Source organism: Hyperolius riggenbachi, chromosome 7, assembly GCF_040937935.1.
Source record: "Hyperolius riggenbachi isolate aHypRig1 chromosome 7, aHypRig1.pri, whole genome shotgun sequence".
Lineage (NCBI taxonomy): Eukaryota > Metazoa > Chordata > Amphibia > Anura > Hyperoliidae > Hyperolius > Hyperolius riggenbachi.
In genome coordinates, this window is record NC_090652.1 from 319449652 (window position 1) to 319476401 (window position 26750).

The 26750-nt window shown below is 46.4% G+C and overlaps 1 protein-coding gene and 1 long non-coding RNA gene across 3 annotated transcripts in view; one reads left to right on the forward strand and one right to left on the reverse strand.

Annotated features, from left to right (window-relative positions):
- The window catches only part of LOC137525255 (titin homolog), a 106110-nt gene extending 105549 nt beyond the window's left edge, over positions 1-561 (reverse strand). For both annotated transcript variants that reach the window (XM_068246280.1, XM_068246279.1), the window contains exon 1: positions 496-561. In XM_068246280.1, coding sequence (XP_068102381.1) covers positions 496-560 — 65 coding nt within the window. In that variant the 5' untranslated portion in view covers position 561. The remainder of the gene's footprint in view (positions 1-495) is intronic.
- Positions 562-1158: 597 nt separating this feature from the next.
- Positions 1159-24274, forward strand: LOC137525256 (uncharacterized). Its single transcript, XR_011022901.1, has 3 exons — positions 1159-1642; positions 4888-5327; positions 23864-24274. It is a non-coding gene; the product is annotated as an uncharacterized lncRNA (long non-coding RNA).
- The last annotated feature ends 2476 nt before the right edge of the window (positions 24275-26750 follow it).

Below are 26750 nucleotides of genomic sequence, written 5' to 3' on the forward strand. Positions count from 1 at the left end.
TTACCTCATGAGGTAAAACGTGACTAAAACCTACCAGAATTGCTAAGGCCTCTTTTCCATGGACTGCTGAGCTGTGTGCTCAGCGAGCAGTTGCCAGGCAGCAGCGAGCAGTTGCCAGGCATTTCAATGCCTATCAAGTCCATGGAAAAGAGGCCTAAATGTAATTACCACATGAGGTCATTGGTTTGATAACCCTACCAGAATTGACACCAATGTGTTTATTGTAAATGCATTTGAGCTAGTTTGCAGCTACAGGTGTGTTTAGTGACTTAATGAGATTTTGTATAAAATTGCAAAAGTGCTGCATGCACAAATCAGGGGAGTAACTGGAAATCACTGGGCCCCCCTACGAATATTAGGATGCCCCCCCCCTATAGGTGCCAAATCATAATGGTGCAGCGTTTCACTGTAAATCATGATGTGGGCAGCAATCACCAGAAAATTGTAACGTGGGCAGCAGTTGCCAAAAAAAAAAAAAAAAAAAATTTCACTCACCTGGCAGAAGTCTCCTCTCCCAGCCTCTGGTGCGCAGGTCCCCCGACGATACTCCTGCAGCACATCTCCCGTGCTGACAGGCAGAGTGCAGGTCTATGGCAAGATGGCGTCCGAAGCCCTGTACTGGAGACACAAATAGTCTCCAGTGCAGGGCTTTGGCAGCCATCTTCCTGTAGCCCTGCTCTGCCTCCCCGGGGGGCTGCGGGGAATGAACTGGCGCGGCGTCTATTAGACGCTGCGGCCAGTTGAACACCTGGCTGGGGGGGTCCAGAATCGGGCGGGTGGCAGCGCTTCCCCTGCACACGGTGGGTGGGCCCTAAAGGGGCCCTGGGCCCCCCTGCGGCTGATGGGGTCGCATCCCCGGTAGTTACGCCGGTGGCACAACTGCTGAAATTTCACACTGGTTTTACAATTGCGAACCTGCCCTTAGAGTGGCCATAGAGCCCATGCAGCATAGCAGCTCTAAGTGGGCACCCATGTATGTCTGTATTCTAGCCAGGTTTTGCATAGGGTTTATATCCAAATGCTGGTGCCCAATATGTGGTCTGAGGCCTCATTTCCACGGGTAGTTGATAGGCAGTGAAATGCCTCTCCAACTCTCGCAACTGCTTGCTGCTGCCTGGCAACCACTTGCTCAGTACAGTTTAACTGCCCGTGGAAAAGAGGCCTTACTGGTGGTAGCTGGTGTTTTTATACAGCAGTTGCTTGTGGCCAATCTATGTAGTATGATCTGAGAAGGATAGGAGGCGCCCTTGTAGTATGTTCAAATGTACCCTTATATAAGGAGAATTCACTTGGTGAAGAATTAGGTTAAACATAAGCACTTCAGACAACGCGTTTTGTGGCTCAAACCGCTTTCTCAGGTCAAATAAAGGTGCTGCAATTGATGGATTTGTATTTTGATAAAGGGAGCCAGTAAGCCCAAGACTTAAGCCAGTGGATGCTTTGCTTGTAGCTGGAGTGCTGATCAAATTCAGTGAAAACCCAGTGCCTGCTGCGGGTGCGGATGTTAAAGCAGTGGACAGGGGAGAGGCCTGTAGATGAGGTAGTTGTAGTAGTCAGAGAGAAAGTCTCTATAAATACCGAGTGGGGACGGGACTTCCCCACATGCCTGATGAAGTGGTTGCATCTATAGCAACCCACACTTGTGAGTATATCTACTACTCTTTTTATTTAAACCATCTGACGATAATACACCATAAGGGCTCCTGGTACCCCTGCGTTTTCTCTTTCCTTCACTGTACCTGTTACAGCTCCCAGTATGTAGTTTGATATTCTGCATCTGAACGCTGGTTTATTACTTGGCGAGGTATGAAGATGACCTATGTGAGCGTTGGTTGGGTAAAGGCTTTTGTTTTGGGGAATAGGGCAAGAGGAAGTAAGATTTAAAACTTAGTGTTAAGGTTAGAGCTGGTCATCAGGCGCAACTGTACTCTGAGAAGATGAGACATGTGACAGTGAGTTTCATAGCCCAGGACAAGAGATGGCCCGAACCTCTGATTTTAGGTTCGAACCTACTGCGAAAGATCTGTTCATGCGAACTTTCGCAAATCGCAATAGACTTCAATGGGGAGGCGAACTTGGAAAATTAGATAAAATTATGCTGGCCAGAAAAGTGATGGAAGAGATGTTTTAAGGGGTCGTGAAGAACCCCGCAAACTGCTTGGAAGGCAGCTATGCTCACCACTGTACCACCAATGCTACATGCTGAAGCCAGCCTAGCATGTACCATTGTGATATACCCAAGAGAAAAATGAGCTTGCTTATTTGTCTAATTTGCTAGATGAAAGCAGTGGGACACATGGTGATACTGCTTACAGGCTTCAATTCAAGACTTCAGAAAGATCATGTGCCCCCCTGGATGATGCTGGTGCAACACACACAGCAAAGGACAGCACTATGAAGTCTGGAAGATTCCAGGGCAAGGGTGGGAAGGATGAAAAGCTAGGTGGCCATGCAACCTTTCCTGCTAACCCAAAGCTTACTTGTGCCTTACAACACATTGGCTTAAGACTTTACCAAATCCAATGCTCCAATATGGGGAAGCTTCTCTGTTTGCTGTTTTTTTTAAGTGCGGTGTCACAGTTCACTCATCTCCAACTACAAGAAAGGCCCAGGAGTAGTCTTAGCTACCGTAATATCTATGTTACGGCAGGACCCTTATTACACTTTCTCTTACAGGGCTATGGAAACCGTTTTGCCCATGCGATAAAGCGAGGTGCAAAAATGAAATCATGCCTAGCAGAGGATGGTTTCGATCCATCGACCTCTGGTTTATGGGCTCAGCACGCTTCCACTGCGCCACTCTGCTGCAGTATAGCAGATGCTTCGTTGTAGGAAAAAGTGAGTGAGACCGCTTAGCCGTACTGAAAAATGGGCACTCCTTTGCCTACTTATTTCTGGCCTTTGTCATCATGAAAGGATCATAAAAATATATGTAGAAATTTGATATATACAGGTTTTGTTTAAAGTGGCGTTAAACTTCTTGGAGCAGACTTTTTCCTCCCTCCTCAAGACACACATGCATCCACATAAAATCGTTTAGCAACAACTGTGTGCACAGTCTCTATGGTGCAGTCAGTTAGTGTGTTCAGCTGTTAACCGAAAGGTTGGTGGTTCAAGCCCAGAGAGAAAGAGATGATTCTACATGGCTATCTGGGGTTCTCTTTGGACAGCTGTTGAATGCAAAAGGCAAGGCTGTCCCTGGGTGGGCTTGAACCACCAACCTTTCGGGTTAACAGCTGAATGCACTAACTAATTGTGCCACAGAGACTGTGCATGCAGTTGAATGATTTTTTTTATGGGGATGTATGTGTCTTTTGGAGGAAGTAAGTCTGCTCCAAGAAGCTTCAGCATATAGTAGTGAGCATAGCTGCCTTTCAAGCAGCTGACCTGGGTTCGATTCCTGGCCAATGTATGTGAGCTGGCTTTTGACATCCTACAAATCCCTAAGCAAGCTCATTTTTCTCGGATATACCATAATGGTACATGCTAGGTTGGCTTCAGCATGTAGTGTTGGTGGTATAGTGTTGAGCATAGCTACCTTCAAAGCAGTTGACCTGGGTTCAATTCCTGGCCAATGTATGTGAGGTTGCCTTTGATATCCTACAAATCCCTAAGCAAGCTCATTTTTCTCGGATATACCATAATGGTACATGCTAGGTTGGCTTCAGCATGTAGTGTTGGTGGTATAGTGTTGAGCATAGCTACCTTCAAAGCAGTTGACCTGGGTTCAATTCCTGGCCAATGTATGTGAGGTTGCCTTTGATATCCTACAAATCCCTAAGAAAGCTCATTTTTTTTTTCTCTTGGGTATATCACAATGGTACATGCTAGGCTGGCTTCAGTATGTAGTGTTGGTGGTATAGTGGTGAAGAGAGCTACCTACCATGCACTCAGACCTGGGTTCAATTCCCAGCCAAGGTATGTAAGCTGGCTTCTGGCATCCTACAAATCCCTGGAAGACAAAACGAGAGGAGGAGGAAGGAAGGTGGAGGGTAAAAAAAAAACAAGATTAGCTCTCAAAAGAGCTGTTGTGGGGTGCTATTTTAGGAATAAGAATCAGCTAGGAGCAAGCTAACAAGCTTACAAGAGCCTAACCGAAGAGTCTGCCAGCAGCTTTCCCTTCACTAATTACTACAGGGACACTAACGACTATAATGGCTGGCACTGCCTGCCTTATATAAGGGGTGAGGTGGCTCCAGGAGATGGTGTAGCCTGATTGGCTACAACAGGCCTGCTGACTGTGATGTAGAGGGTCAAAGTTGACCCTAATGGTGCACTATGGGGGCGAACCAAACTTCTGGGAAAGTTTGCATTCGCATGCGATCACGAACCACCCAAAGTTTGCCTGGAACCATTCGGCGAACCGTTCGGGCCATCTCCACCCAGGACCCTCTTCTTCTGACAGCTACAGGCCATGTACAAGAGCATTTTGACAGGGAAGGGCTTGTTCATGGTATACTCGGCATGCTTTAACTGAAAGTACACCTGCAACCTCTCCCTTAACCTGCCTACATACTTCAACCTCAGCAACCGTGTGGTGCCCAGTGCTGTACAGGCACTTATCTAGCCTCTACGCTAACAAAGTATTCTTCTGCTGTTGAGGGCGGAGGGAAACAATGGCAAGACAGAGCTGGTAAGGTGAGTAAGAGAAGCATGCTTGTGGTTGGCTAAGACCATTTGCCAGGCTGATCTCTTGCTGTGTCAGAGGAGATCTGGGACTGCTGTACACAAGGTAGATTCTCAGCAGAGGCTGCTAACTTAAATGTACAAGGCTTTGCTATCAAATTGTACTATGTTTGCTGATCTGGTTTCATATTATGAAGCTGGCTTTTGTATGCCTATAGTAATTGTTTTTTTTTTTTTTGTTTGGTTTTTTTTTTTTTGTAGATGTGTGTAAAGGTAAAGAAGAAGCAAAGAATGTCAACCTAATGACATCAATAGAATATTTTCAAAATGCACCCAAGTGAGGAGCTTAACCTCTGTGCCCCACTAACATAAAGAGAACTCGAGGTGGGATTTCATTAAGAGCAGAATAGAAAAACTTTAAGAACAGGACAAGGTGTCTATTAGCAGATATGGGCCTTGGTAACAGTCAAGGTTATTGCATTCCTTTCTGGGGTATGACACAAATTGAATAAGTACAGTACTCTTGGACACCATGCTTGAGGATCAACGTATTTGATGCGGTTCCCACCTTTCTGGAGAAGGTGATTAAATCTATTCTGAATCCAGAAGCATCCATCAATGTAAATCTCATAAACACAAAATGGACCATCTTGAATGGATTTGAAAATATTATTGATGAGGTTCCCGTCTCTCTGGAGAAGGTAAGAAAATCTGTTATGGCTAGCTGAAGCCTTTTATGTAACGTGATGTAACTAGGGCAAGAGGCCGAGCAGAAGACATGGGTCATTTACATTGTTTGGTGCGTTCCCCACTCCTAATGCTATATCCTAAATACGTCACTGTAGGCTTGCTGCACCTGTTCACAATGTCACATTCAACACTAACATGTGCAGCCTCACAGACACAACTAGTTAATCTCCTTAGCGGTATGCCTGACAATGTGTTGGACATACCGATCACTCACCTCAGGAGTCCTCCAGGATTAATCCAACTAATTGCATGGCTTTAAAAGGCTTAGCTAGCACTAGACTAGCAGGTATAGGTAGCTGGCACCCCCCGATCGCCCAGAATCCCCCCCCCCCCGCTTATACCTTATCCAGCGATCGCCGCAGCCTCCCCGCACAGCTCCGGTCTCTCTATGGGGAGGATCGTACATCACGTCATGCGCAGACCCGATCCGCCCCATAGAGAGACCGGAGCTGTGCGGGGAGGCTGAGCCAATCGCTGAAGCCAGGCTGGGTAATGTATACAGTGGCTGGATCGGGGGGGGTGCCGGCTACCTATACCTGCTAGCTAAGCCCTTTGTAGTCATGCAATCAGTTGGATTAATCCTGGGGGACTGTAATGGCCCATCAACCTCCTGAGTGTTGCGCCGCTCAGGAGGTTTTGCAGCTTTAAAGACCACTGATAGTCCACAAAAACCTTTACAGAGGACCTATAACCAAATGGTGGCCATGTAAATATTGACCTTCCCTGAGCATAGAGCCGCTACTGCGCTGGAGCTGGGGAAGTAAATATTGCAGGAGCTACTGCTCCACAGCTGACTTTCCTTGTTGGCTGTGGTTTTGGGGACCTCTAGTGCTGCCACCATGGGACAGGGGAAACCTCGACAGGATCCAGAGACTTCCCCCTTCCGAGGTAAGTACCCCCAGGGGTCGTTTTTAAAGTTACATGTCCTCTTTAAGTCTCCCACTTGGCTTGTCGTGCTCAACAACAAAAAAACAAAAAAAAAACCCAAAACATCGCATAGACTGTAATTAATCTTCCTCCCTTCGTCCTCCAGGACGGCCCCTCCTGAGATTGTGTAAGTCCCCCCTCCCAAATCGGAAACACCTTAGGAGAATTAAAATAATTAATTGATGCAGTATAAATCCCACCTCCTCACAATCTCCCACAGTTTTTTGTTTGTTTCCCAGACCTCACCACGGAAGCACCAGGGAAGGTTGTTCCTTTCAGTAGGGGAGCCTGTTGGCACCTGCTGCACCATTTTTATTGTTTTTTCTTTGTTTTTTTATTTTTTTTGTAAAGTATAAGTTAGGCTTGTTACTGGTGTGCGGCCTAGAATAGGAAGCTAAGCAGGAGGTTACCTGTTTTTTCCTATTTTGAATGAAGGGGACTGGAGAGGTTCCCTCTCTTCATTATACTTTCTGCGGGCATGGCGGCGGTAAGCAGAGATGCCGGATTTTCCGCATGCCCGAATATGACGCAAGTTTGCATGATAGGTTGCATGTATGCATCATTGAATACGCGTGAGCGCGTGGTGCGTACTGCGTCATGCATAAACCGTCATGCGTACTGATCGTGTTAGACGGCTGAGTGCGAGTTTTGTAAACCACCATGGCCACGCTATACACGCAGACGCTACAGCTCTGAGGGGGTCATGGTGCAGTCAAGTGGGCCCACCACAGAAGCTCAGGAGAGTGCTGCAACTGGTGAGACTGAGCAGTCAGGTCACATCCACTGGTAAGCAAACACATTGCAGTGTTTATTGCAGACTCCTGTCATATTGTTAATGGGTACATGTTAGTAAGACTCTTGGTGTTTGAGTTGTTTTGTACTACAGAAACTCAAAAGCACTTCGAAGTCTAGCTGATGTACTAAATGTGGTTGCAAGTTGCCTGAAGGAACCTCTAAGACTTTGTTTGGTCTGTTATATCAAGTCTAAGTCTTATGCTCCTGGACCTGAAAGTACCACAGTAGCTTTATTTGACCTGATGAAACCCATGAAACAGGAAATGGCTACAACTTTCTCAGCTTTCAGGGCAGCTTTACCCTCTTGCCCTATGCAGGCTACACCTTTTTGTTCTGGCAATTCCCTCGAATGCAAGCGTTCATACCACAGGGGAGCAGCCATATACATAATCAATTGCTTGATTGTTGGAATCATTTAAATCTGGGTCTCAAAGTAGATTTTTCCACAATCAGGGATTGTGCATTTTGATTGAAGCATGGCTGATTACAATGAATGGCTGTGGTGCGGATTATGCAAATACATGCATACATATTTTGGTTGGCCATAATATTCTGAAAGCAGTTATACTTTCATGTAATGATTTGTGCACAAATGTTATAACAAGTTTGGGTTTTCTGTTAATGATTTGTGTGCATACATTTTCAGACAATTATATGCATGCTTAGTTTATCTGCCAGCAGGTGTGCTTTACAGATCCTGAATGCAATGCTACTTATCAGATAAGAATTATGTGCAGGGTTTAGCACATGGATATTCTGAATGCAATGGTGCATTTCAGATAGGAGTTATGTTCAGGGATTGGCACATAGTCTGAATGCAGGGTTCTGAATGCAATGCAGAATTACATGCAAAAAATATGCACAGAAACCTTCAGTTTGCAAAGCTAATTTTCAGATAACAATGGTGTGTAATAATTATACACAGACATTCTGTTTGCAATAGCAAGTGCTCTTTTCAGATAATGCTGGTAGCAGGTGTGCTTTCAGAAGATAATTTTGTGCAGGGAATATGCACAGGAGTCAAGCTATTAGCAGATGTGTTTTTACTTATGTGCAGGGATTCTGCACATAGACATTTGAAATGCAACACTGTTTTTTGCATATAAATAGATGCAAGGTTGATGCATAAGTTATTCTGATGGCAAGTTTGTTAAAGGGACAGTGGCTAGTGTGGTGGTTAAGGGCTCTACCTCTGACACTGGGGACTGGGATTAGTACCTTAGCTCTCCCTGATCAGAAAGCCTACACCTGTTCGGTAAGGAGTCCTTGGGCGAGGCTCTTTGGAACTGCTACTGCCTACTGAGCGTACCTTAATGGCTGCAGCTCAGACGCCTTCCGTCCGTCGGGACAGAAGCGCAACATAAATGCTGAGGCAGCAATTCAGGATTCAATCCCAAGTCTTTTTCATTTGCAGTCCTGAGTACTTCCTTGATGGGTTACAAGTGTTCCCAGGATCTTTATGAAAGAACATTATTTTAATAGCAGCAATCTGAGTATACAGAAGATATTTTCTAGCTTTACCTAGCTGTGAAAATGAAGACCTATGATAATATGCAGGTTGTTTTACAACTGTAGAGTATTTAGGATGGATCTGCAGAAAGGATTGGATCAAAAACACTCTGATAGTTCTTCAGAGCAAAGGCGGTCACAGACAAGCTATGTCTTTCCTTTTGCCTGTATTCCAGTTGTTGCTTATGCACAAGCTGTCTACAAAATCTTTCAAACAGCAATTCTATGTCAGTGGTTGGATAGAGAAATCGATCTGGATGTCAGATCCAGTGACACTCTCCCTAAAAATGGACTTCTCAACCAAATCTGCAATCGAATGAATTATAAAATCCATTCGTTATTACGACAGATGCAAGACTATGGAGTTGTACAGGGCATCTGAATCTCAATTAAATGCATGACAGGTGTGCTTCACTGGAGAAAATATTCTCTTTAATCTACTGGCAGTCTGGAGTACTCTCCAGAAATGAGAGAATCGGTTGGAAAACAGATTCGTGAATCTTCACGCTGGGAATTACACTTGTGACTCAATTTAAACTAACAAGTGGGACTTATAGTCCACCCATAATCTTAAACTTCCTATGCTCAGACATTCTGCTGGGCAGTGAACAAGGTGCTTCCTTGAGATCAGCTTATCTCAAAGGAAGGGATATTATTCTAACATGTAGGTTGAGTTGCAAACAACCATCTCAGAACTGGTGTCCAAACAAATGTTTGACAATTTGCAGCTACCTGGTTTCTGCTTGGAACAATGTTGTTCGTTTTTTTTTTTTTTTCTCCAGAGTGTGAACACTTTTTTGCGGCACAGGGGGGAGCATACGTTTTTGTTTTTTCCCCCTTGAAGGGTACTTCGAAAAGGGATGTAGGATCAGACCACAGGTATTCTTTTTTGCGTCAGACTGACCAAAACAGGTTTGGCATCTGCTGTAGCCCTACCTTTGGTAAAGGTGCCATTGTTCTTGCAGATCTTGGATGATCTTTGTGAAGCAGGGTCAGGCCATTTTTATAGTGGCCTCTCGATATCTGAAGGCATGGTCTGTGTAAGAATTTATATGCTGGTTGCCATTGGCAACAGCACCACACACCTTTTGCTCCGGCACCAGAAACTCATCAGCATACAGGGGATAGAGCGGAGACAGCCTTCTTCACCTTTCAAAGGGCTTTATTAAGCATTCTTGTGTTGGCATGGGCATGTGACCCACCTCTATTAATTAATAAGCCATTGCTTTATAACCTAGTTACAAAGAATGCAATGTTTTGTAAATATTGGCTTTGTTTACGGTGTCCGTCTACTGTCGGGGGCAGTTAGACCTGATAACCCATTATGTGGCCTTCCAACAGGGACATGTTCCTGGTACATGACTGTATCATTTCTCTCCGAGAAACTCTGCTTAAAGAGACCCTGTATCTCGTCTTTACTAGACTTCAGTACTTGAGACTAGAATTCAAGTATACTTACATTCCAACAGTCTGCTCATCCTAAAGTGAGGCTGCCATTCGTCTGAATTAGTAAGGCTATCACTATACAGACTTAGTCCTTAGATGTTTGTTGGTGGTGACAGCGGTGGCCAGGTGTATTGGAGAAATACAGGCCCAATACATTTAACCACCATCCATGTCTGTCCTGAAGAATAGAATTGATTTCAGGTTACCGCTCTTATTTCTACGAAACTTAGGTCTGATTTCCACAAGGATCAGGGAATCTTTATCTTTTCCTTATGTGCTAATTTCTCAATTAAAAAAGAGGGAAATTAAGCTCACTGGATATGAGGGTGAAGCTACCGCATGGGCCTCTTATGTCACATTCATAAAGCTCTATCGTTTTGGATCTACCAAGAAATCAATCCTTGGAGTGGTCCTATCCTGAGAAGAGGTTATATTCTAACTCTCATTGGTCACCTATGGTGTAGGCAAGCAGAAGCCAAAAAGTATGGTTACCGGTAATTAGTTTTCCACGTAACCTCCACAACAAATGGATATATCCCACCTAAATCCATTGCTAAATCTCCTACTGATTCAAGGTAATCTTCAATGCACTCAGGATAGGTAGAATGAGGTGGTACTTATATTGCATCTTAGACTTCATGTCCCATTGGGAAGAACCAAGGACTGGAGAAATTAAGCTAACCTTCTGATAGCTTTCGGAGGTTCTAGAACAGGAGTTCAGGTCTCTAGAGCTACGGTGTCTAGATGGATTAAGGAGGTTATTACTCTTGCTTACTCAGTAGCTCAGGTAATAGCACCTGCTCATATTACAGCACACTCGACCAGATCTTTATCGACGTCATGGGCAGAAAGGTCGGGAGTCTCTTTGGAACAGATTGTCGGGCTGCGACATGGTCCAGGCATTCGACATTCGTTAAGCATTACGGAGTTAAACTCCTCCATTCAAGACCAATCTTTTGGTCGTAAAGTTCTGCAAGCAGTCATCCCGCCCTAGGGTAAATTTCTCGCTAAATCTCAGGAGGGGCCGTCCTGGAGGACGAAGGGAGGAAGTGCCGGCTGCTTACCTGGTAGCAGTGTTCCGGCGAGTCCTCCAGGACGGCCGCCTAGTTCCCAACCCTGACTTTTTTAACTTTTATTTATAAGGGGAGTGTGGTTCGTTATTCTTCTCTTTGCATAAACTGTGGGAGATTGTGAGGAGGTGGGATTTATACTGCATCAATTAATTATTTTAATTCTCTTAAGGTGTTTCCGATTTGGGAGGGGGGACTTACACAATCTCAGGAGGGGCCGTCCTGGAGGACTCGCCGGAACACTGCTACCAGGTAAGCAGCCGGCACTTTCCAGAGGACACCAAAAGGAAAAGCTGAATTCCCTGTGTGGTCTTTTACAGGATCGCCCTGAACACTCTTGTTCCACCACCGCCAGAAATGGCTCTCACCTTTTGTGGTAGCTGCCATGACCCACAGATGGCACCACCAGCATTGGCACTTCCATGGTCCAGGAAAGCTGATTACCAGTGATAGTGATTAGGGGCTTATCCCACTAGCAGCCTTTTCTAAGCGCCAGTGATTTGTAAAGCTCTTTCTCATGCAATGCTATGGGGGATGTTTATAAAATCACATCCCTCCAGTGGGATCACACCCATAGCATTACATTAGCAAGAGCTTCTCACATCACAAAGCGCTCACAAAAAATGCTCCTAGTGGGTTTCTGGCCTTATGGAGTTGGTGCTTTCTGTAGGTTAAAGCCAATGGGTACCGGTAAAAAAAGAAGTCAGATACTCACCAAAGGAGAGGGAAGGCTCGGTCCTAATGAGCCTTCCCTCTCCTCTCCCGGTGCCCTCGGTGCTGCGCTGGCTCTCCCGTTCGCGTCCGCCGCCGCAGGGACTTCGAAGGTCTTCGGGAGCACTCAGGCTTCCGAAGACGGGCCGCTCCATACTACGTACGCGCGAGTGCGTCATAGAGGGCGCTCGCGCATGCGTAGTATGGAGCGGCCGCGTCATCCGGAGCCCGAGTGCTCCCGAAGGCATGCAGAAGTGGCAGTATTTGACCGAACTGGTCGAATACTGCCACGGGGGATCCTGCGCGGGACTGGGCACCGGGAGAGGAGAGGGAAGGCTCATTAGGACCGAGCCTTCCCTCTCCTTAGGTGAGTATCTGACTTTTTTTCTTTTTTTTTTTTTTTTTTTTTTTTTTTTTTTTTTTTTTTTTCTGGTAAACATTCACTTTAAGGCATCTACCATACATGGGAGATGATCAGTAGACGTGGGTCAGTCCAGGACTGATCCTGTGACATCGTGAAGCCAACCATGGTTCTTGTATGAAAGTAATGTAGCCATACGGTCATCGATGCACTATTTGGGTTAAAGAGGCACCCTGGTGTGTGATAAAAATGTTTAAAAACAGTTTAAAAGGTAATGAGGTAGCTTACCTCAATGATGACAAAATGTTTGTAACAAAAGATTTTATTTAGTGATCGCACAGGTAACTCGTTTCGCGGGTCTGAGCCCGCTTCCTCAGGCCAATAGCAGTGCCGAACTAAGTGATAGGTTTAGCTTGGAGATTTTGTCGTCATTGGGGTAAGCTACCTCATTACCTTTTTAAACTGTCTTTAAACGTGATCACACACCAGGGCGCCTCTTTTAACCCAAATGGTGCACCCATTACCCCCACACGTCACCCATCTGAGGGGTGGAGACAGTGTCCGTGGTTCCACCATGGTAGAGATCTGTCTCCTTTCTTTTTTCGAAGGAGTGTGACCACGTCTAGATCCCCGGTGACCCCCGTCCCTGAGTGGAGTCGGTTTATTGTCTCCACCTGCTTCCTGCGGTCGGTTGCCCCTCTGCAACCCACCGTTGTGAGTAGTTCTTTTTACTTCCATGATTATCACTTGTCTTTACGTACCACACCATTGGGCTCCCTTCTTTTGTCTCCTGTGTATTTTTCCAGAGGGTGTTTACACACCCAAACCAAATACAGTCATCGAGTTCTTAATCGCTCAATAGATTGTTTTATATCAAAATGTTTCTATTGAGAAGATATCGGTGACAGCCCCACACACTGGTAGTCATAAGATACAAATTTATCGATCGAAGTAGCAATGGGACAGACAATTGGACATACTTGTGCAATGTGCTGAAATCTTCCACCCTGCTCGAGCATCATTGATTTTTCAGCCCAATATAAATCACTTCATCAATTGAACAACTTATAAGCTGGCCGAACACTTAAATTGTACCCGAGGCAGACTGAGGACAAGAGATGCCTAGGAAGAGAGGGGGAATCTGCATCCTGCAAAGCCTCCGGTGTCCCACCATTGCTGCATGTGGACCCCGGAACATGCCTGACAAGGGCTTGTTGGATATGTTGTGTTCACACTCCTCTTCATGTATACAGTCGCTGTTTATGCAATCTATCCATTGGGGTCAGGTCATGTAGCTGTAGATTAGCGGATCATGCATGTGCATCCCCACTTGAGTGACAGAGCTCTGCTCGGTAAACAGCCTGCCAGCTGTGATCGTTGCTGGCAGGCTACAGGGGAAAGAAACAGCCCTTTTTTTTTTTTTTTTTTTTTTGTACAGAGCTGCAATCTAGTGCAGCACTGTACTGGGGACAGCCCTGTCACTTGGCTGTTCCCTGGAGCAGCTCACAAAGCTATCGCTTTCATATTTTGTGAGCAAAATTGAAACGCTACAGAACCGCTTTCAAAAGCACCCCTCTTCACCGGTCCAATCACCTCTTCCTTTTTCCTCTCCTCCTGGCAGCTCCCCTACTATTAACTATCCCTCTCCACATAACCACTCACCCACTCAAACCTCCTCCCCGCTAACAATCTTCTCTGCCTTAACTGAACAGCGTCTTTCTTCACTAATCTCTAAAGCTCATCTTACTACATGCGCCTCAGACCCTATTCCCTCTCATCTTATCCCCCAGCTCTCCTCCCCCCTCATTCCTGCTTTAACAACACTGTTTAACCTTTCCATCTCAACTGGCACTTTCCCTTCTTCATTTAAACAAGCTATCAGATAACACCACTAATCAAAAAACCCTCTTTAGACTCTACTGCCCTTTCTAATTACCGCCCAGTCTCTCTCCTTCCCTTTGCCTCCAAACTGCTGGAACGCCACATTTACTCAGAGTTGTCTAACTTTCTCTCTGCTAATTCCCTGTTGGACCCCTTCCAGTCTGGCTTCCGCCCTCAACACTCTACAGAAACAGTTCTCACTAAGGTTGCCAATGACCTCCTAGTTGCTAAAGCCAAAGGCAGATTTTCGGTACTAATACTCCTAGATCTGTGCTCTGCCTTCGACACTGTTGATCATACCCTGCTTCTCCAGACCCTCTCAACACTGGGAATCAAGGGCCTAGCACACTCCTGGCTCAACTCTTACCTGTCTGGACGTTCTTTCATGGTCTCCTATGCCAATACCAACTCCTCTCCACGCCCACTGTCTGTGGGAGTACCACAAGGGTCCGTCCTTGGACCCCTCCTCTTTTCCATTTACACCCATGGCCTGGGACAGATAATAAGCTCTTTTGGGTTTCAATACCACCTCTATGCTGATGACACCCAAATTTATTGTTCTGCCCCAGACCTCTCCACACTACTATCAAAAGTCCCCAAATGTCTATCCGCTGTATCTACATTTATGTCATCCCGCTTCCTTAAACTCAATATGAGCAAAACGGAGATTGTGATATTTCCACCTTCACTCTCTGTTCCACCTCCCATTGTCCCAATCAATGTAGAGAACACCCCAATAGCATCAACCCCCAAAGCTCGTTGCCTAGGGGTAACTCTGGACTCTGAGCTCTCCTTTAAACCACATATTAACACTTTAACTACCTCCTGCTACTTCCATCTCAAAAACATTTCCAGAATCCGTCCCTTCCTTTCGCAAGAAGCAACTAAAATGCTTGTGCATGCCCTAATCATCTCCCGTCTTGACTACTGCAACACCCTACTCTGTGGTCTACCAAAAAGCAGACTGGCACCTCTCCAATCCCTACTAAACTCTGCGGCCCGTCTCATCCACCTCTCTTCTAGATCCTCTGAGGCAGCCCCTCTCTGCCAATCCCTCCACTGGTTACCAGTTGCCCAAAGGATCCAGTTTAAACTTCTCACACTTGCATACAAAGCTCTACACAAGCTGTCGCCTCCATACATTTCCTCTTTACTCTCCAGATACCTCCCCGCTCGGACCCTCCGTTCCTCACAGACCCTTTTGTCCTCCAGCCTAGTCACCTCCTCTCACTCTCGCATCCAAGACTTCTCACGGGCGGTCCCTCTCCTTTGGAACTCTCTCCCTCAGCCGGTTCGTCATGCCACGAGTCTGGAAACCTTCAAACGTACTCTGAAAACACACCTGTTCAGAAAAGCCTATAATTTGCTATAGGCAGCACTGAAGGCACACTGGCTCACCCACTAATCCTGGTGTTTCCTTCCCCTTTGTTTCCTCCCCACTACCCTCTAGATTGTAAGCTCGCAAGGGCAGGGACCTCCTCCTAGTGTTTCTCATACTGCTGTAATTTTAACATATGCATATGTACCAACTACATATCAACTATGTATGTATCTGTATTTATTCTATTCAATGCCATGACTGTACAGTGTCTTGTATTTCTTTTCTTCTGTATATTTGTTCCCCATTATTTGTTTGTACTATGTACAGCGCTACGGAAGATGTTGGTGCTATATAAATAAAAAATAATAGGCTAAGTCATTTTTTATTAAATAAATTACAATTACAATAAAAAAAACTAAATCTGGCAGCAACAGATTCCACCAACAGAAAGTTCTGTTGGTGGAAAGAAAAGGAGGGAAGACTCTTTTGTGTGTGCTAAGTTGGCTTTGCAGAGTACTGAAATGAAAAAAATGGCCTGGTCACTGGGGGGAGGGGGGTATGGTCCTCAAGCAGTTAAATAGCCATAGCCTTCCTAGATACGATAATTAAAGAGGATCTCCATCCTAAAAAGAAAATCCTGCAACACTGCTGTAATGACTTATAATTACCTGCAGTGTCTTGTCCCACAAAGCCGTCCTGAAGACCCCCACATCACTCCACTTCTGGCACCTGGCTCCACCTTCCCCTCTCTCCTCTGAGAAAAAAATGCCAAGTTATTTACTGCAGGGAGTAGGAGGAAAGGGTAGGCGGGATCTTTGGGGCTGATTCGTGGGACGAGACTCCGCAGGTCATTATAACTTCATCACAGCAGCGCTGCAGAATTTTGTATTTTAGGATGGAGAACCTCTTTAGGTAGCCATGTGCTGTAATATAAAGTCACATGCTTCCAGATAATTATGTATTTGCATGCCTATAAACCTATAAACAAAAGAATCCAGTAGCCACATGCCTCCAGATAAAATACAGTAGCTAGGTGCTAAAGATTAAAAAACAGAAAAAAATAAGAGAATTGGTCATATGCCTCCAAATAAGTATATTCAGTAGTCTTGCATATCTAAGTAGTCACACTTAAACAGAGGACCTCCCCTCCTCCCTAGTATAGTATATAGGGTAGCCAGATGACTTCTCCCTGGAGTTAAGAGTGGTTTGTTTTCGGTTGGACAATGTCTGTGTCAGCTTTTGAAGTCGGGATCCCCACCAGTCATGCGAGTGTTACATTGGTTTGTGTTGGCTTGCCTGTGCTTTAATAATCACTTTACTGGCGTGCACATTCCTGGGAAAAGTCATGGATTGCTGAAGGCATTGTCTCATTTTAAGTAGGATCCTTTCTGGACCTTGGTGATGGGGTGGGGCCTTGTCTGGAAGGTCTGAGGGGGTTGTGGCTGTGGATTAAGTCAGTGGCTCCAAGCACTTGGCTGTTGTAATAAGGTGTGGACCATGGAGAATATTGTGGGCCGGGAGGAGGAGTTCCATTGTTTGCTGCGGTACTGGATGGAGAACAGCGTTTCTCCAGCGGGCATGGATAAGGTGGCTAAATGCAGGGTTGGCCTAACTTCACTAAATCCTTTGTATACAATGAACAGAGGCGCCAAAAGTATAAGATTAGATTAAATGAGCTTAAAAACCAATTTAAATGGCAAAATTGGAGGAAGTGGTGGTCTTACCTCCCTCAAGCAGACACGACAATGACTGCGATTCAGACAGTCAAACACATTTATTAGGAACTCCAAAAAGAAATACAACGCGTTTCGCAGGTTCAACCCCGCTTCATCAGGCAATATAGGGAGGAGTATCAATCTGCACAAGGATTCAAGTTAAGCGCCTCTGACTCAGAGGCGCTTAACTTGAATCCTTGTGCAGATTGTTTGATACTCCTCCCTATATTGCCTGATGAAGCGGGGTTGAACCTGCGAAACGCATTGCATTTCTTTTTGGAGTTCCTAATAAATGTGTTTGACTGTCTGAATCGCAGTCATTGTCGTGTCTGCTTGAGGGAGGTAAGACCACCACTTCCTCCAATTTTGCCATTTAAATTTTTAAGCTCATTTAATCTAATCTTATACTTTTGGCGCCTCTGTTCATTGTATACAATTTTGAGTCCACCCTTGGTGGAGGGTTGCTGCCCTTTCTTCCTGTCTACAGAGAGCGACTTTTTAATCCTGAGTGGGGTCAGGACAATCTCCCCACCTGCCTTTACAGTGGTTGCCTGCTGGTGACCCTGACTTGTGAGTATCTAGCAATACAAACTTATTGCCACCTTGTCCAGTACGAATTACACTATTGGGGCTCTTGGTGTTCCCTGTTTTTATCACTAAATCCTTTGTTGCATGGCAGGCCAAGGAGGGTTGGAAGAAGAATAATAAACCAGAGGATGAAAGGCTGGTGACCTGGGATATTCTGAAGGGTATGTTCAGGGTGATGGGTGAAATTGGGGAGGTGGACTATATTGTTTCATATGGCCTTTGCACTGGTGTCTTATGTCATCGGCTTTGACGATTGTCGGCTCGCATTTTAAGGATCGCTTTAAGGATCTTACTAATTGAATTTACCAGAATTCACCAGCAATACAGCAGCATTAAGCACTGAGGTATTTGCATTATTTACAAATTTAAACACTGCTAAACATCTCAGCCTTTACAAACCATCTCTCCCTACTCTCAAACTCCATGACTCCTCCACCTTTCTGCACACTTCTTCCTCCACTATCTACATATCACAATATGCTCTTCCTCCACCTGCTCCTTCACCACCTAGTCCTCACTAAGGTCCCCTCATTTAATTCTAGCCTCCCATTTTGCCCTCCAGCCCCACGCTTCTCCCATACCACTCCATCACTGACTCCATGCACACCCCACTCTAAACATGTCTCCACCCCCCCTCACAGTTCCTTCCCGCACCCACACTCACTCTCTCTCCTCCCTCATTCCCATCCAGACCTCTCACAAGCACACCACCCCTCTCTCCTGCGTCCTTTGGAATGCTAGATTAGTCCGTAACAAACTCACTGAAATCCATGACCTCTTCCTCTCCAACTCCCTCACCCTCCTTGCCCTCACAGAGACATGGCTCACCCCCTCTGACTCTGCTGCTGCAGCGGCCCTCTCTTATGGGGGGCTTCACCTCAGTCACACCCCCAGACCAGAGAACAGGTCTGGGGGAGGGGTGGGTCTGCTTCTCTCCCCGTCCTGCACTTTCCGTGTCCTCACGCCACCCCCTTCCCTACACTTTACCTCCTTTGAGACACATGTTATCTGCCTCTACCATCCCATTCCAGCAGTCATTGCAGTCCTTTACCGGCCCCCATCCACCTCCATTAAACAATTCCTGGACAACCTGGCCTCTTGGCTCCCACACATCCTCCCCACCATCATACTTGGAGACTTCAACATCCCCATGGACAGTCCTTACTCCCCTGAAGCCTCTCAACTGCTCTCCCTCACTACTTCCCTTGGCCTCTCCCAACACACCAATTCCCCCACCCACCGTGCTGGCCACACTCTCGACCTGATTCTCTCAAAATCCGCCACCCTCCCCAACCTGGACATCACACCCTTCCCCCTCTCCGACCATCACCTTCTCACTTTCTCCATCTCCCCATCATGCTCCCCCCCCACCCTCCACCACCCTCAGGTCGTTGGCAGAGAGATTTGCGTAACCTAGACCCAACTGCGCTAGCCAACCCCCTCCACTCCCTCACATCCACCCTCCCAAACGTTACCTGCCCAAACCAAGCCGTGGCCAAATACAACCAGGCCCTTTCAGCAGCCCTAGACATTGCTGCACCCCCCACATTCCACCCCAGCCGTCCCATCAACCCTCAGCCCTGGCACAATGCACACACTCGCAACCTCCAAAAACAGACACGCACCTATGAGGACAAATGGAGGAAATCCCGCCTGAACTCCGACTTCTTGGTGTACAAGGCCAACCTGCAGCTGTTCTATTCCACATTAACTGATGCTAAACAAAAATACTTTGCTGCCTTGATCGGATCCCAAGCCTCCAACCCTCGGCGCCTCTTCGCCACCTTCAACTCCCTCCTTAACCCCACCACTCCTCCCCCCACCTCCGCCCTCTCAGCCACTGATCTGTCCACCCACTTTACCGACAAAATAGCCACCATCCGACGGGAAATCTCATGCCTCCACTCCACCACTTCTTCCTCTCCCACCAATACCTATTCCTCACCCCACCCACCACTCACTGCCTTTACGCCAATCAGAGGATGAAGTCAGACGTCTCCTAGCCACTTCTCCTGCCACCTCCAGCCCCCTAGACCCTGTGCCATCCAAATGCCTCCGTCCTCACTTCCCTGTTCTGGCTCCTGTCCTCACATCTGTTTAACCTCTCCCTCTCCACGGGTACCTTCCCCTCTGACTTCAAACAGGCCACTGTACTTCCCCTACTTAAAAAAACCCTCACTAGACCCCTCACTTCCATCCAGCTACCGCCCTATCTCCTTACTCCCTTTTGCATCTAAACTCCTGGAGCGTGTAGTCCACCAACGCATGACCCATTACCTTGACTCCAACTCCCTGTTTGACCCCCCTACAATCAGGATTTCGGCCAGGCCACTCCACCGAGACTGCCCTCACCAAGGTCGTCAATGACCTCACGCTTGCCAAGGCCGAAGGAAAATACACTATCCTTCTCCTCCTAGACCTCTCATCAGCATTCAACACTGTCGATCAATCCCTGCTTCTCCAGTCCCTGCAATCTGTGGGTATCCAAGACCTTGCCCTAGCATGGTTTTCATCCTACCTCTCAAATCGCTCCTTCAAGACCTCCTTTAATGGTTCCTCCTCAACCTCCCTCCCACTTTCAGTTGGGGTCCCCCAAGGCTCTGTTCTTGGTCCCCTGCTTTTCTCCATTTACACCGCCTCCATTGGAAAACTCCTCTCCTCTCTGGGTTTCAACTATCACCTATATGCAGATGACACCCAGATTTACCTCCATACCACTGACCTCTCCACCACCATGGAGAAGGTATCCTCTGGCCTCTTGGCTATTTCATCTTGGATGTCTGCCAGGTTCCTAAAATTAAACCTGGATAAGACTGAACTCCTAATCTTCCCGCCACGTGCTGCTTCACCCCCCACTGACCTGTCACTGTCAATTGCACAATCATTCGCCCTACCACACATGCCCGCTGCCTGGGTGTCACCCTGGACTCAGCCCTCTCCTTCACCTCCCACATCCAAACCGTAGCTAGAGCCTGCTATTTCCACTTGCGCAACATCTCCAAAATCCGGCCTTTCCTGACCCCAGACACTGCCAAACTCCTTGTCCACGCCCTCATCATCTCCCGCTTGGACTACTGCAACTCCCTCTTGTCAGGCCTTCCTCAAAACCGCATCGCCCCCCTAAAATCCATCATGAACGCAGCAGCCAGACTCATATACTCCTCCCACCGCTCTGTCTCCACGACTCCACTACGCAAATCCATTCATTGGCTTCCAATTCACTTCAGAATCGGCTTCAAAATCCTATGTTTGGCATACAAATCCATACACAAGTCCTGCCCAACCTACATCTCTGACCTGGTCAGCAGATATACACCTGGCCGTCCACTTCGCTCCTCCAACGACCTCCTCTTAACCCCCCACGCATCTCGCACGACTGCAGGACTTCACTACAGCCGCCCCCATCCTGTGGAACTCTCTCCCACTGCCCATCAGGCTCGCTCCCACTTTCAACACCTTCAAAAAAGCACTAAAAACTCACTACTTCAAGGAGGCCTACATCAACTCAACACTGCCCTAATCCTTTCTGCCAATAACTTCTTGCTGTACCCCCTCCTTCGTGTCACCAACCCCTCCCTCTAGATTGTAAGCTTTTGGCAGGGCCCTCTCCCCTTGTGTATCTTACTTGACACTGTGCACTTTACCCAGAATTTGGAACTGGTAATTTTACCACTACCACTCCAGTTTATGATCTGGTATGTACTACTATCTGCATTGTGTTGTGTATCTTATCGCTTATTACCTGTATTGTTGTATCTATGATTTGTTACTTGTATTGTTCTGTCACCCCTGTTATCATTGTCTGTAATCCTATTTATTGTACAGTGCTGCGTAATATGTTGGCATAATAATAATAATAATAATAATAATAATGTGGCTCTGAGGGTTAGTGATGTCGCAAACCTCCGATTTTCGGTTCCCGAACCCTGTTCGTGAACTTCCGCGAAAGGTTTGGTTCGCCAAAAAGTTTGCGAACCGCAATAGACTTCAATGGGGAGGCGAACTTAAAAATTTAGAATTTCTACCGGCTGGAAAAATGATAGAAAACATGTTTCAAGGGTTCTAATCCCTGGAGGAACACATGATTGAGTGACATACGCATCAAAAGTCCCAGGCAAAAATCTAGATTTCACATAAACCCCTATTTTAAGGTCACACATCTCATTCAATGTTCAATTACAGGCCTACACTGCTTTACAAGCTCAGGCAGTGTATCCTTCCTCCTTTCCTCCTCCCTTCCTTCCAGGGAATTGTAGGCTTTTAAAAGCCAGCTTGCATACCTTGGCCGGGAATTGAACCCAGGTCTAGTGCTCGGTAGGCTGCTATCCTAACCATTATACCACCAACACAACACACTGCAATGCTACATGCTGAAGCCAGCCTAGCATGTACCATTGTGATATATCCAAGAGAGAAATGAGCATGCTTAGGGAATTGTATGAATTCAAAAGCCAGCTTACATACCTTGGCCGGGAATTGAACCCAGGTCTGAGTGCTTGGTAGTCAGCTCTCTTAACCGCTATACCACCACCACCAACACTACATGCTGAAGGCAGCCTAGCATGTACCATTGTGATATACCCAAGAGAAAAATGAGCTTGCTCTTTCTCTCTCTCTTTAGGACTTGATGGTTTTAAGCTGAAAATTCACTTCAATGGCATCAATGGATACCAGCAGAATTTCACAGGCAATTTCGGTATTCTACCGGATTGAAAAAGCAATTCCGTTCCAACCAAACGTAATGACCAATTTTCGCCCAAAATTGCGGAAAATACAATTCCGCGGAAATCGGTGACCATCCCTACTAGAGAGAGATGAATCTACATGGCTATCTGGGGTTCTCTTCGGACAACTGTTGAACACAAAAGGCAAGGCCATGCCTGGGTGGGGTTGAACCACCAACCTTTTAGTTAACAGCCAAACACGCTAACCAATTGTGCCACAGAGACTGTGTTCTATTCTTGGCCAATGTGAGTTGGCTTTTGACATAATACACATCCTTAAGCAAGCTCATTTTTCTCTAGACCTGGGTTCAATTCTCGGCCAAAGTATGTACGCTGGCTTTTAAAAGCCTACAAATCTTTAAGCAAGCTCGTTTTTCTCTAGATATATCATAATGGTACATGCTAGGCTGCCTTCAGCATGTAGTGTGGGTGGTAGTATAGCGGTTAAGAGAGCTGACTACCAAGCACTAAGACCTGGGTTCAATTCCCAGCCAAGACCTGAGTTCAATTCCCGGCCAAGGTATGTAAGCTGGCTTTTAAAAGCCTACAATTCCCTGGAAGATGAGACCCTCCGGGAGGAAGGGAGGAGGGAGGCTATAAGTCTAACTAAACTCTCTCTAGCAGTCTGTCAGCAGCTGTCCCTTAACTAATTAGTGCAGGCAGACTAGTGAGTAAAATGGCACAAGGACCTTGCCTTGTATAAGGGGGGGTGGGGCTCCAGGAGTGAGTGCAGTCTGATTGGCAACAATGTGCCTGCTGACTGTGATGTAGAGGGTCAAAGTTTTGCTCAATAGAGAATTATGGGGTGAATCGAACTTCCGGGAAAGTTCGCCTTCCTCAGGCAAACGCGAACCACCAAAGTTCACCTGGAACCGTTCGCAGGCGAACCGTTCGCGACATCTCTACTGAGGGTTAGTGAGCTAGTCAATGGGAATAGGAGGGGGGGGGGGGGGTCTGAGGATATACCGTTGGCTGAGGGGGGGGGTCTTGATAGTAACAATTCAGCATTTGAAAACTGATCAGAGGGAAAAGGGGGTTGAGCTGCCTGTGCATACTTTACGGGGCTGCCACATGTCCTGTGTATGTCTGGGGTCAGTACCAGGAGGTTCGTCCCAAACTTAAACCGTTTGATTCACACGGACGGGTTGGCACTGTCTATTTTCATTTTATAGCCTTAATGAAGTGTTTGGCTGCATTGGGGCTGAACAGCGGGGATTATGCATTGCACTAGTTTAGGATTAGCATGGAGATGGTGGGATTGGGCTTGTCCACGGAAACGGTAAAGAAGCTTGGCCATTGGCAGTCTGGTAGGTATTGGATTTACATGCATCCTGGGCAGGATGAAATTCTGTGAAAAGGGCATCTGGTAGATAGTTGGCAGTTTCATTTCCAGTGGACCATGTGCAGTTTAAAGTCGGGTTTTCTGTTTTTGCTTACAGGTTCGGGATGCTGTGTGGCGTGGATTTTTGGCCACTCTTATGTCCCCTGAGTGGCTGCTCCGACAGAGAAGAGGGGGCTGCAGATGCGGCTGGAACTCATCAGGGTCTTTTGGCACGGATTCAGAGGATTGAGATGGTCACAGCTGCGGCGGTCCCTCCCCAGGGTGGCAGCTGGTTGTGGCAGACAACGGGACTGGGATTATGTTGGCTCCTCAGTTGCCACTAGCAAGACAAGACACAGAACATTTATAACGCGCTTTTCTCCTGGCGGACTCAAAGCGCCAAGTAGTAAAGCCAATGGGGAGGGACGGAGACTGGAAGAGTTGTTAATGTTACACAATGTTGTTTGCACTGTTCTGCATGTTTGTTTGCTTTTTGTTTTTATTCATGTGAATTTTTTTTTTTTTTTTTTTTTTTTTTTTTTTTGCTTTAGCCAACAATAAATGTATAACTACAAAGAAAGATGGAGTGAGTCAAATTTATTAGGATGAGTGGACAGTAGATATCAGTCACTTAAAATTAAAAATAAAAAGTTTGGCAGGTGTGAGTGTTAGAGGGTAATGTATGGTGCTGCCAGGCTATGGGTTGTTGTTGTTTACCCCAGGGCCAGGCAGAGGCTAGAGTGGCTCCAGCCTCGGGGCGCAGTGTAGGAGGGGGCGCACAACTCCCTCAGCTATCACCCTCCTCCCTCCCAATAACATCACACCATAATACTGTACAGGGCCAGGCAGAGGTGAGAGGCTCCAGCCTCAGGGCGCAGTGTAGGAGGGGGGCGCACAACTCACTCATCTATCAGTCCCCTATTGTGTATGAAGCAGAGAGAAATAAGGAAAGGGGATACATGGCAGTGACTGCAAGCCAGATAACTAGAGATTAAGGTGTTGGGCGGGCCCCTCTTAGTCTAATAGCAATCAGTGTGTGCCGGCTGGGGTGGGAGGGATGAGGGGTGGGGGGGGGGGTTGCGCACTTTAGTGTCTTAGCCTTGGGTGCTGGAGGACCTTGTCCTGGTTTACTTAGTTAATCCTTCCTGGTTCACCACGAGCTTGATGGGTGTTTCAGGTCCTACCCCATAGAGCCACATTAATCCATGCCATGCACTGATGAGGATCAGTCAATCTGAAGTTCTGCATGCATGTTGGATTATTATGCCTCTGTACAGTTAACAAGCTAACACCTCATTGCATGGCAGCGGTTCTGGAGGTGTGGCTAGCTTACAGGGACAACAAGGGTTAATATGCATATTCAGCAATGATGCATTGTGGGACACCTCATATGCTCACTGCAACCTGAATGATAGCAAATACCTTCTGTTTTAAGAAGGCAAACTTCTGTCTTTCTTTGTAATGTGAGACACTCAAAAGCTCAAAAGTACAATTCCCTCTCCCTGCCTAATCAAAATGATTTGCTACAGGCTACAGCCCCACACTGGTGGGGAGACAGAGAGCTTGGCCATGGGGAGGAGATGGCATCCTGTTGCCATGGAGACTTCCCCACTCCTCCCCTACCTGCACACATATAAAAGGTGCCTGGTAGGCCTGGGCTTTCAAATCCAGAAGGACTCAAATTTGGAACTCAAATGACTCCAGGTGTGACTGCGGGATGGGGTGGGTTAACTTACCCAGAAGTCTTTGGAACGTCTGCGTTCCATTAAGCATCATAGGTGTAATGAAAGCCGCGCTCCACAACTAATTTCCGCGCTTCCTTCTTCCGACTTGAAAGAGGAAGCGTGAAGTGAGTGTCATGCAACATGTCTTTTATTACGCCCATGACGCGTACGCAGACATCCCCGAAGACTTCTGGATAAGTTAACCCACCCCATCCCGCAGTCACACCCGGAGTCATTAGACTTCATTTGAGTCCGTCGTGACTCGAAAGCTCGTGTCTGGTGCCTGGAACTTTTGGCTGCCCAGTAATGCTGATAGTAAAATATTGGTTTTAAATCTAAATCTTTTACTATGGCTAAACCTAATCCTACTCTTACACAGAACTCTCCCTCCCAACAACACCCCCCCCCCCACACACACACCCCCCCACCCCCACACACACAGCCTTCCTAATGCTTAACATCCCCCAACCCCCCCCCCCCCCCCCCCCAGCTGCCTACACATAATTTCAAATTGTTAATTCAACTGATTTTGTGTAATCACTTGGAATTTTGCATGAATTATCGTATAATTTCGTGCCAATTTTGGCAGTGAATGGCTAACTCCCCATTCATGCTACTGTCACCGAAACTGCTACATATGTTAGAGAATACTGGATACAAGTTAAAAACATTTTTTAAAAAAGACCTGGTGGTTTAAAAAATTTGATTTTAAAATGCAAAAAAAAATTTTTAAACCAGGGCTGTGGCATTGGTACAAAAAACATCCGACTGCTCAGTTTATGAAACCTCCGAGTCTAATTTTTACAAAGGCTATGGATTTGGTTCAAAAATAATCCGACTCAGACTTCTCAATTTATTGAAACCACCGACTCCAACTCCAGGTACCCAAAATTGCTCCGACTCCACAGCCCTTTTAAACTCAGAAAAATGAGTTGAGAAATGTTCTTGGCTTTTTTTTTTTTAACTTGTACCCACTATTGTCCTTAAAGGGACAACTGTAGTGAGAAGTATATGGAGGCTGCCATATTTATTTCCTTTTAAACAATACCGGTTACCTGGTAGTGTCTAACACCAGAAGCAAGCATGTAGCTAATCTTGTCAGATCTGATGTCAGAAACATCTGATCTGCTGCATGCTTGTTCAGGGTCTGTGGTTAAATGTATTAGAGACAGAGGATCAGCAGGATAGCCAGGCAACTGGTATGGCTTAAAAGCAAATTATGGCAGCTCACAGGTTTGCCTCAGGGAGCAAAAAGTCTAGAACCGGCCCTGTTCGGAACAT